This window comes from Schistocerca gregaria, chromosome 1, assembly GCF_023897955.1.
Source record: "Schistocerca gregaria isolate iqSchGreg1 chromosome 1, iqSchGreg1.2, whole genome shotgun sequence".
In the NCBI taxonomy this organism is placed as follows: Eukaryota; Metazoa; Arthropoda; class Insecta; order Orthoptera; family Acrididae; genus Schistocerca; species Schistocerca gregaria.
The window spans coordinates 821,883,601-821,895,946 of record NC_064920.1 but is presented as its reverse complement, the minus strand read 5'-3'; the positions used below and the strand labels follow the sequence as shown (position 1 = coordinate 821,895,946).

General features: G+C 37.4%; 1 protein-coding gene across 1 annotated transcript in view; it reads right to left on the bottom strand.

Moving 5' to 3' along the window:
* The window catches only part of LOC126271206 (formimidoyltransferase-cyclodeaminase-like), a 102,544-nt gene that overhangs the window by 31,514 nt on the left and 58,684 nt on the right, over positions 1-12,346 (bottom strand). The window contains exons 5-6 of the mRNA XM_049974132.1: positions 9,046-9,292; positions 7,208-7,320 (exon numbers count right to left, since the gene is read on the bottom strand). Of these exons, the coding sequence (XP_049830089.1) occupies positions 7,208-7,320; positions 9,046-9,292 (360 nt within the window). The remainder of the gene's footprint in view (positions 1-7,207; positions 7,321-9,045; positions 9,293-12,346) is intronic.

Below are 12,346 nucleotides of genomic sequence, written 5' to 3'. Positions count from 1 at the left end.
AAGGAATATGATCCAGACAATTTGTGTGGGATGGGATGAGTCCTCAATCTCAGGTAAATAAAAATCATTGCATAAATCCTCCATTGTGGTGGCAAGATTTACTTGTAAACTGTCAGAAGTTGCCATAAAAATTCTGGGCACACCTGTTACATCTGTTACTAAAGAACATTCCTTCAATACTCTTGGATGGATCCACAGTAAAAAAGCAACAGACTCACATGACAGAACTTTAAAATTAAACTATCTCTCCTACAACTGGACATTGATGAACGGAGCAGGTATATGTCATAAGCCTGTTGATCCCAAGGAAAAACTCATACTGAACAGTCCAATCCCAGACAAAATGGAGAAGAACCCAGTGGTCAGAGAGGAATCAGATTTAGGAGAATCTGAGGTAGAGTCGGAATTTCATCTTCCTTCTTCATCTTACGAAGATCAAGAAAGTAAGTGACATTTTTTAAAAAGTTTTGCAGTATTATAGTATAAGTAAAAATACAATTTACAAACTAGCTACTTAATACACACTATACTTCATTTCAAAAATTACTTTTAAACTTGAGTATTGTTTTCTTTTTTGTTGTGCATTACCCTAAGAATTGACCTAATTAAAGATGTAAAAAGTTATGTTTATAGTCCAATTTATTTTCCTTAATTACTCTCCCCTAACTCTCAAGCAATTTTATCGGCTTAGTTACATGACCACGGAAGAAGTAGTGTTGTACAACACCTTTTCTAATGCAAAATATTAGATTAAAATTTTTTACTAGTGCCACTTATCAATTAATCTTTAAAACGCATAAATGCCTGGGCATTTATGAATTTTGCAGATTTGTTCAGGCGTTTTATCCTGGACATTTTCGCAAACTTATAAATGCTCATGCATTTTACACTGTTATGTGGAACACAATCGGACACCAGCTCTGCACTCTCAAACCCCCAGCCTGTAAGTTACAGGAAATGCATGGCCTGTGTGTAGACATCTGGTGTCATGTACCTTTGAAAACCTACCAAGGACTTGCATAACAGCTCCCATATTGTGCTCCTAATATGGACTAACAACCTATTAAGCAGGTCGTCCTAATGGATTTGATCATTAGTGTGTAAGTGTTCAACCAGACTGTCATGTAATTCATTACATAAAAGGATTTGTTAACAAAGAGTTATTGCATTACCATATGTTAACACGCAAGGGTGGCTCCTCAGCCTTACTATAAGTGGTCATCTCATCCTGGATTTGGAATGACCTGCCCTTCCTTTTAACCTTCGTCAATTTATCCCTCTCTTCTCCCCAAGGAAGGAACTTCAAGTTATGAAAGCTAGGTAGAGTGTCATTTTATGTTTGTCTACTGGCAGTACTACACATTTTTTCTCCTGTAAGTAAGTGCTGCCCAGGAATTCTGTCTCATAATTTATTAATTTTTTCAATTGAATGTTCCCTGATGCTGTTATCTAACTACACTATCATTCATACTTCATAAATATATCCCCATATGATCTATGGACTACTTTATCTTTAAATTCACCATGATAACTTTTCATAATCCAAGCTATTTCAGTTCTCGAGTGGCATTGCTTCATATGTATCAAGATCACGAATTCCACTTTTCTCTGTATGTTCATCTATCTACAGATGGCTATGGGACTTTGGCTGTTCAGTACAAAACGTCAAATGAAAACACCTTTCAACCATCTAAATTTCGAAATTGTTATTTTATTTAGCAAGCAACCTGAGCTATATGTCACACTATCTTCACATCTTCTGACAAATGTGTAGGAAGATTCCCACTTCTGATACAGTCAGTATAGAGGTATCTGTAGTTTTTTGAGACAGTAATAATTTCAGTCACCACCTGCTGAGTTTTGTTGACACACTTTTTATTGAAATATTTTGAACCCAAAGCATAAGAGAGTTCATAATATCCTGAGGAACTATTTGTATTCATGAGAATGAACTTAGGAGGGAACATCTGCATCACAGAAATGAATGAAATCTTTTCTCTTACTAACTTATTGGAGGAAAGGACTCAACTAAAAGCAGAAGCCAAAATAAAGCATGTATAGCCCTCATAAATATTGATGTTGGAAGAAACAGTCATCACAGTTGTCTGGTTGGCAATTGGTAGTGTACATTTTCAGGCTGTGCCGAGATGGGCTAGGTTAAATTTGAATCCTCACTGCTGAGTCTTATAATAAGGTATAGCAGTCAGGTAGTGGTGGTCTGACTGCTGCATGCTCATTTTGTTGGTTTTATTTGCAGGTACACTGAAATTGATGTTCATCTTAGAATGTCCCAAAAACCTAGGTTATCAGTCAGCATTAAGTGTTATGGTTCTTCCAGTAATTGCACACTCACCTCTACCGACATGAACTGCCTATATCCAAGAACTCAGTACTGTTATAGGTTTGACACATTAACCTCCGGCTGGAATATGCCAACAACAGACATAGTTTGATAAGAACTTACAAAAAAAGGAAGAAATTCCCATGTTGCCTCCAAAGTTCATTAGTGAATATTTAACTTCCCTTCCATTTGGTCGCACACTGAAAATAATAGAACCCAATCTGAACCCCACTGTGCTACAAGAAAGCCACATTGAGGCTCTAAGACTGGAAACTTTGTTTTTATTGATACACAACGTGCTAGGCCATACAGAATGCAAGAGACTGCTTCAAAATTTATCATGGAACATGAAATGAATGCATTGTACAGTAAAAGGAAGTAAAGTAAAGCACATTATCAGTCTGAAACATTATATGAACATTACAATGCTTTAACAGACATGATTCTGTTGGTGGTGTTATGCCGTTCTTCTCTATCAACAATGGAACCAACTTGTTCAGCCAGTTATAGAGGGACATAGCCCAAACGATGGAGCAATTTCATTTTTTCATGTTTGTGAACATGTATTAGAGGTGGAAGTCATGTGCAGTTACACAAAAGTCATAGAATGAAAAACTAATTGAACCTCAAATATTTGAAGTCATTGTGTTATACTCACACAGACACTAAGCCTTCAGTGTTTCATTTTATATCTTTTAGCTAAAGGTCACATGTACTAAGTCCAGCACATAGACATCACACACAGTAGTAAAAATATTGTGAAAAGGATAGCTTGCTAATCACCATATATGGGAGATGCTGAGTCACAGTTAGGCACAACAAAAAGACTCAAACAAAGCTTTTGGCCACACAGACCTTCATCAGAACAGTCAACACACATACTCATGCAAATGCAACTCACAACATACATGATCACAGTCTGGCTGCCAAAGCCAGTCTGGTCAACTAACCTGCATGCTACTAAAGCAGTGACTGACGATATGCTGCAAGGTGGTATTGTTCATTTGTCCAGTAGCCTGTGGGGATCAGTTATCAAATTAATACCAAAAAATGATGGCACTCTTCACGTCTGCAGCGACTGCAGAGTCCTCAACATCAATACAATACATGGCAGTTTCCCAGTACCAAATATACAAGATTTTATTCATGCACTGGGAGGCACATCCACTAAAGCATACTTGACTGTAAAAACGTGTATTTGCAAATCACGATGCACACTGACAGTACCGCAAAAATGGCTATCGTTAAACCCTTAGATCTGTGCAAGTACCTTTTCATGCCTTATGGGTTTAAAAATGCTGCATAAATGTGGAAAATTTATTGAAATCCTCTTTCACCCCAGTCATTGCTATTCATGCCTCAACAAAATCCTTATTTTTTTCTGCCACCACTGAAGAACATGAGGTACACCTCAAGTTAGTTTTCTAAACCTTACAAGACAGTAGTGTGTCAAAGTGTGTCAATAAGTCATGACAAATATCAACTATGTAAAGAAGAAGTCAGTTTACTAGGACACTTAATCAGTGTCACAGGCATCAAACTAACATTAAAAAAGGTAGAAACTGTATGACAGTTTTCACTACCACTCATTTACCACGAACTTGATGTTTCCTTGAAATTCTAAATTTCTACCGATGCCACCTGCCACAAGCAGCTGCTTTACAAGTGCTGCTTATAAATGCTTCATCAGGTAATAACAAAAATGAAAAAAAGGAAAGTTGAATGGACTGAAGACATGTGAAATGCTTTTAATAGCAGAAAAAATTAGTCTTGTTAATGCAATCACAGTCACATGTTCCAACCCAGATGCTCAACTGATCATTACCACTGACGCCAGGTGCAGTGCTACAACCTCTCTGGTTTTTCTCTTGCAAACTGACAGTTTCCCAATCCCAATGGCATTCAACAGGGACTCCTCATGCTTTGTGAGGCAGTTAAGTACTTCCACAAAGACACTGAAGATCAGAATGTCATTCTACTCATGGATCACAAGTCACCTGTCGACGCTATAAAACCTCCATCAAAGGAAGTAAGTCCATAATTTTTTCCACACCTGACTTTCATCTTGCAGTACTCAACAGACATATGACACTTACACAGTGCAGACTTCATTGCTGATTACATGTCAAGGGTTAATACCATATCCCCTCACTTCAACTATGAACGGCGGGTTGCCACCTAACAAACTGACCCTATCAATGACGAACTACTATTCAGCAATGAAACCAGCCTCAAAATTGAAAGATGCACAATCACAGCCAATGGAACATTGATCCTTTCTCAACAAAATTTGACAGCTTGTACCATTAAAATGCGACATGAAATGCTTAACCAATTGCACAACCTTTCACATCCTGGCATGTGCCATACAGTCTGCCTCATCACCAACTTCTTTGTGTGGCCCAAAATTAAGAGAGACTGCCACACCTGGTCCAAGATGTGTGAATATGCCCAACAGCAAAAGGTCAGTTTGTGATACCCCTAGCTCATTGTCATCACCTCCACAGCTAGTTAATGGGGCCCCTTCTTTAGTCAAAAGGTTACAAGTTTCTTCTCTCCATCATGAACAGAGCTTCATGGTGGGTGGAAGAACATTACAAATGAAACAACAGCACATGATTTTGTTGGCACTTGGATATCATGCTTTGGCACATTCAGACCATCACTATAGATCAGGACCATCAATTTGAATAAGCACTCTGCAGTACTTTGCAACCTGTGCAGTATTAAACATACCTGCGCAACCACCTACCACGTGCAGAGCAATGGCCTGGTCAAAACGTGGCACAGGGTCCTTAAGGCTGCTATCATGTGCCACAGTAGATCTTGGATGGAGGCCCTGCCGTGGGTACTTCTTGGAGTGTGCACAGCCTACAAAGAAGACCTGCAAGTATTGCTGGTTAAAATCTTATACAGTGAATCTCTGGTCCTTCTGGTGGAGTTCGTACTACCAACACAAAACAATGAATATCCAACCCACCAAGCACTTGTACAATGTGTCAAAGAACACATCTGACACTCCCATGTTCTGCCACCCTGTCCTCACACAGCACCATGAGTATTTGTTCACATAGTCCTTTCATACTGCAAATATGTCGCATGATGATACAATTCAACCTGTGCTCCAACCACCTTCCTGGGGATCATACAAAATCATCAAATGAAATGTGCACACTTTTGATATCACTATCAGTGATGAAGTCACCACTGTCACTGTCAGGCAACTGAAACCAGTGTGAGTATTTCAAGTATTTTGACGTGAGGATTCCAATATCACCAAGTGCCACTCACTTATAACTTTCTTGCAGACAACCATATCCAAAGCAACACCATCTTTTGTCATCCAGCTCAATGTTGCCACATTCAACACTAATTATGTTTCCACCTAACTCTTGGATAATGGCTTAACTATAATCTCCTTAACAACGATCCATCTCCAAGCAATGCTGCATGTTTCTGATGACTGGAACAACTTAATCCCTTCCAGATGACACTGATTCCACTGCCATCCCATCTGAAGGATCCAAAGATTGTGACCCCATCATTACATTCCCTTGGACCAATAGTCCACAATCAAGCAACCCATCCACACCATGAAATACATTGTATGCATCAGCAGGGAAGATTACTCCCCCCAACATCTCCTTTGCCTCTCAGGTACCCACCAACACCTAGGTAAGTGTGCCTCTGATGACCCCCTCAACATTTGCAGCCATATCATCTACTTGACATAAGCACCGCACTCTGCTTCATGACACTACCCATTGAGAAACAGTCAGACTGTGCCTTGCACCAGTCCCAGCCACGGCACAGTTGGCCACATGCAATTATGCAAACTACCACTGAGATACAGTCTGCATTGTTGACATGTACACCAGCAATGCAGAACTTCATACTCCAACCACATGCCAAAAGTTCCATCAGTCATTGTCTCCACAAATGTCCTCCCTTCAGTGTCTGACGGTATGATGTGGAGCTGGGGGTGGAGGTGTGTGTGTGTGTGTGTGGGGAGGGGGGGGGGGGTGCTATATGGGGATATTGATACTTATAACCACCACTAGTGAGTAAGGGCTGTAATGTCTGCAGCTTGACCAAAGAAAGCAGTGGGTTTTGAGCTATATCTGTGAATGGATATGTTGCTTGTTTTGTGCTTGTCAGTAAATTATGTTTCTATATCATCATTCTTGTCTCATTACTGGTACATTGCTACTGCTGTGATTTCTACCAAAGGTGATATTCATCAGGCTCTCTTTGATGCACCATCACTATTGGCAAAGCTCTGGAAAGCAAAAGATAAAGGAGGAAGAGCGTTTTCAAGTGAAATGGAGGGCCAAATATTTTTATTTCTTATTGTTCCAGAGGTGCTTCTGAGAGCTATTTATGTTTCTCACAAATTGTGTCTTATCAGATACTTCCCAAATGGATGTATTCATCAGCTGGTATTTGTGTGATGTTACAATTGATAACTTTGATATGGTCCTTTCAGTGGTCTGTCCCAGCTATTTCACAGTTTGTATTAAGGATGTGTGTTGTTTATACTGATTTACACTCTTTTGAGGGTCCTCATTGTTTCACCTATACTCTTTACCACAAACATGCATCAGCTCATAAACTCCAGCATTGATGGGATGATTAAATGGGCTCAGAGCAGGTTGGAGAAAGTCTTTTATTTTATGTTGACAAAAAATATATGTTTTATTTCATTTACCTCCAGTTTATTTCATATGTCATCTGTTATTATGCTGAATATTTACATATTTTTAATGACAGCTCAACTGTCAGGATGTTTTTCCTTTTTGGCATGATATTCTCTGCATGTAAGACATATTAGTCCATTATATTAGGTGTTCTGGTAATGGTACTTACCTTGGATTGAATGTACGTAGTTCTGAAAGGCCAAGTTTGTTAATAGCAAGTCGAACTTTTTGATCTTCTGTTAGTACAAACAGATTTTCCTTGTCTATATAATATTCTGCAACCTGTAAGGAAATAATAATTTCTTGGTATTACTGTACATGTAGCAACATTTCAAAGATGAATATGTTTTTATTTCTGGAAGATTCTCTGCATAGCTGATGTCTGATGAAATGTAACATCACCTTTTCTTTTGCTAAACAAAATTAGAATTAGGATTTGGTAAAATAAATCTGAATTTTCTACTTATATTTTTAGTTTCCAAGCAGAGTAGTTATGAGGTTCAGTCAAAAAGTAATGGCTCCTATGTTTTTTATTTTATTTGTCAAGAATTTCAAATGCAAAAACATAGATTGAAAACCACAGCACTGGTGATTAATTTATGACTTTTCAATATATTCTTTATCGATTTCCACATTTTTATCCATCTTTTAACAAGTACATATACTCCAGTGTGATAAAACACATGGTCCTGCTTCCAAAGCCATTGACACATGGACATTTTCATGGCCTCCTCATCTTTAAAGTAAATCACACAATGAACTTCTTTCAACAGCCTGTACAGATGAAAGTCTAATGGTGGTAGGTCAGGGCTGTATGGGGGTGAGGTAAGACTTCCCATCCATTTTCACAGTCTCTTCAATAGTGTGATGTGGTCTTGTATTGTCACAAAAAAGAAAAACATCCACAATAGCTTCTGTTGGACAAACTTGCTGAAGATGTGCTTTAAGATGTTTGAGGGTTCTGACATATTGAAGAGAATTTATTGTGTATCCATGCTCCAAAAAATTAACCATAATCGAACCCTTTGCATCACGGAATATTGTACCCATAATGTCCCCTGCCAACTGCACAATTTTGAACTTCTTCTTCTTCAATGAGTGTCTATGATGCCTTGACTGACTCTTTGGTTCTTGTCCAGAAAAATGAACTCAGGTTTCATCTCCAGTCACAATTATTTTCAGAAACTGCTCTACTTCCAAATGGATGTAGTGCAAGAGTTCTGTGTAATTGTTTTTCTTATCTCTTTGTTTGGAGTGATTAACATTCTTGGTACCCAAGTTGCACAAAATTTTGAGTATCTCAGCTGCTGAACAATTTTCATCACACTGAGAGAGGTAATGCGACAAAATCATCAGCAGTTACCTGGCAGTCACGATAAATGATGTCACTGTGGAGTCCATGCAGTCACTGGCCTACTGCTCCCTGCTTCATTGGCCAGTGATATTTGCACCTCGGCTTCATTACAGTGACAAACCCAGTAATCCAACAGTGCTGGTATCCACTGTTGCATGACTGTACATGTGACACTTTTCAGTCTCTCATGAATGCAAATGGGCATTTCACCTTCTGCATACAAGAATTCTATCACAGAACACAATCTTAATACATGTATATGAAAATCAATGTTGGCCATTTTGCAAGTGACTGCAATACTGCCATCCTTTGATGCAGAAAGTTGCTACTGTAATGAAATGGAGAAAAGGTTTTGCAGAATGGTATGACATTCAAATTTTTGACTTATCAGTAAAAACAGTAAGTATTATTTTTTTGACTGACCATCATATAAAGAATAAAAAAAATGAACAGGAATGACGTATTCTGCTACTGAAAATAGTGAGTAAGTACTTTTTTGTATTAAAGACTGAAATTTAATTTGTAGCTTCTTCTCAAAAAGGGCAGGTTCAACAATTACATGTTCAGCCATTAATGAGTTACTGGTATTAAAGTAATCCAAACATGACATAATCTTGTACATTGCTCATATTTATTTGTCATCCTGACATTACCTGCAGAATTACTTTCAGTGGAACAACTCCCAACAATTCTGATCCCACGACTGACACACGTAGAGCTGCTGCCTCTTTGCACACTTCTTCATAGGCTATATGAAGTGGAGTTACATCAAAGTCTGTTATGTTGAGTGACACCTGTGCTAGGTTTTCCTCCTCAAGCCACCATCCAATGCCCTGAACTTCCTTAAGACTTCCTGGTTGATCAGCACCTCGACCAGTTGTTCTTACATTCAGCGCTATTCTGAAAAACAGATAAACTTATCTTCATAGTTAAGTTAATAGATTCATTATTGAATAAGTACTTGTTAATCATATTCTAGCACTGTAATTAAACAAAATGGCCAAAATCAAAATGAATCAGAGTTCCATAGTACACTTTGTATCAAGAATAACTTGAAGGCACTGTGTGTTCAAAGAATATGAGTTGAATTACCTAATTGAGTTGTATGAAGTGGATCATATTTAGAAAAGATGTGTTTACGTAGTTAAAAATTTTGTTTATCTCATGTATACTGCATTAAGTCAACTGTGCTTTCCACAGTAAATGAAGTTTACTGGAAAGAGATTGACAGAAAGTGCAAAATGGCAAACAGAGTGGTTTTTTATCAAAATGATGTGGAATGAGTCAGTTTACCGGATACCTTTTAGTGAGCATATGAGCATATTACTTTTCATTCCTCCTTATTGACTATGCCCCAAAACTAGGATTTTTATATAGGTAACTGGTTTTTAAATAAAAATTCATCCATGGAATAGAAGCAGTAGTCCAGAATAAAAGACATTAGGTTGTATTTAAAATGTGCTTTGCTATCTGCCAGGCTTTTACATTAGGTAAATTTTGTTACTGCATGTTGAATTATTTTTCTGATCCAATGACAGCTTTAATAATGAACAATAAGGGTCACTTTTTCCTTTTGTGTTGTAGGTATGGAGCAGGAATGGCTAGAGAAGAAATGCAAGGCTGTAGAAGCACATCTGGCTAGGGGAAATAGAGATCACCTATAGGAATATTAAGGAGACCTCTCAGAGAAAATAAGCACCTGTATAAATATTAAGAACTCAAATGACAAAACAGCACTAAGTAAAGAAAGGAAGACTGAAAGGCAGAAGAAATGTTTATATGGAAGGGATATAAAAGGGAAACAAACTTGAAGACAATATTGCAGACACTGCAAGAACAATTTCACAAAGGGTTGAAAGATTTAAGTTGGAACAAACCACCTGAAGTAGATAACATTCTCTTAGAATTATTCAAATCCTCGCCACCCCATACCATAAAAAACCTATTCTACCTAGTACACAAGATACTGGCATATGAGATAAGAAAAATACTCTCAGTCTTAAAAAAGAATGTAACAGGTCCAGCTTCACAGAAGGCTGGTGCTGACAGATGGAAATCATCACCAGGCAATTTTTGTGATCATAGACTGGAATTAAAAAAAAGAAATTCCTTATTCCATGGATTCATGTTTCTATCTGTGACTAAGTCACAGCTTGTAAAAAGAGAAAATGCTCTTCTGTGTAAAAAAATTTAAATTTGAGAGCGATGTAATGCTCAGTATCACATCTTTTATTGTTATTAAAAAGTAAAAACGAGAACAAGCATCTATTCACCTGCTGATGAATAAAAAGTGCTGCATAGGCACATTTAGACATTGATGTATATTTTAGCTTTTACTTTTCTTTCAAACGAAGTGGAGACATCCACACTTGGGCACCAAGACAAGTGATTTATGGCCTGTTCTAATATTATGTGTGCTGTTTCCATCTAGTAATTTTCATTATGATACAGTAAACTTTTAATATTCTCATTACTCTTCATGTCACTGTTGTCATTTGTTCAGTAGATATTGACCATACAGAGCTTTTACTTATCATATAGGATATGGAAGCATAATGATGTAATAGTGGGTGACTTACGAGATGATGCTTGAATACAGCCCATATACTAAAAAAATTTAATAAAGCACATTCTTCAGCATTCATTCATTCTTTCATCACATTCTGTAGATTGCAGTGACAAGATATTTGGAATGAACATTAACAAATAACAATCAAATCACACATTCTGATGGTAACTTTATAAGATATTTAAACCAGCTATGATATCATTTGCATCACAACAATGCATACATTTATTTAATACTGTTCTGTGGCATAAACTCCTCAGGCAGAGGAGCTAAAGTCATTGTTTCATGGAAGCTCCAGACAGTTGTGAAGCTGAAGCCTACTTAAATTTCAGAAGGACACAAAGCTAGAGAATGTGAGAACTTTTAGGACTTTAGGAAGTTGGGTTAGTTCTGGAAACTTTGCTTGCCATAGTAATGAGTCATGGCTAACAATTACCCCTAATTTTGATCACCGAAGGCAGATCCTGATAATATTTCAGTGTTGCAAGGACTGGCCACTTGCTTTAAATCTTCATAAATGGAATCCAGTCTTACAAGAAAAGAAATTAGGTGATTTTATGTAGAATAGATAAGGTTTTAAGGAACATATGAAGAATGAGACATGTGAATGTTCTAAGCACCAAATCTCACATTCTTCAGGAGAATGAAAAAACAATGTATCTCTCTTTGTACATAACTGATTTGTATCCACAAAATTGAGACAGTATTCTGATACAACAAAATTATGCTGCTCACAAAAAATAATGTGACACATTAGAAAATAAATACTTTATTAAGAGCATTCAAAGTGCCAAATCAGGGAATTGACTGGTTCTAGCTAGCAATAAGAAAGTTTTTAAAAGTTTATTCCTGCAAAGAAGAAAACAGCAACCAGCCACAGGTAATAACGCTATTTATTTATAAAAAAAATGGTGTCTTTACCAGTTTTGAACTGACAAGTTCATCTTAAGGTAACTGTTCTTGTTTATATTACATTTATATGTGAGAGTCAAGGTAGTTCCTGCAAGAGGCAGACACACCATGTTTGAAATGTGTCTCCTGCCATTTATGACTACAGCTTGCTGTGTAATTAACAAGGCAGATTTGAGCAAGTTACGTGCATGCAAAATAAAGTTTCTGGAGTCAGCCTTGCAGAAGACTAGAAAAGATAAAATTAAGGATGAAGATGTTGTAGGAGAGATGTAAGTGGATCTGTCATTGACTGAGAGACTGAGTGCTGCACAGCTCAAGAGGTTTGGACATTTGGAGAGGATGAAGAGTAACTGCCAGTCAAAACAATACTTCAATAGAAATGTGCAGGTGAAAAGACCAATAGGACAACTCAGAAAAAGATGGTCAAATCAGATTAAGGAAGATCTGAAGACTAGAGAAGAAAACTGGGAATT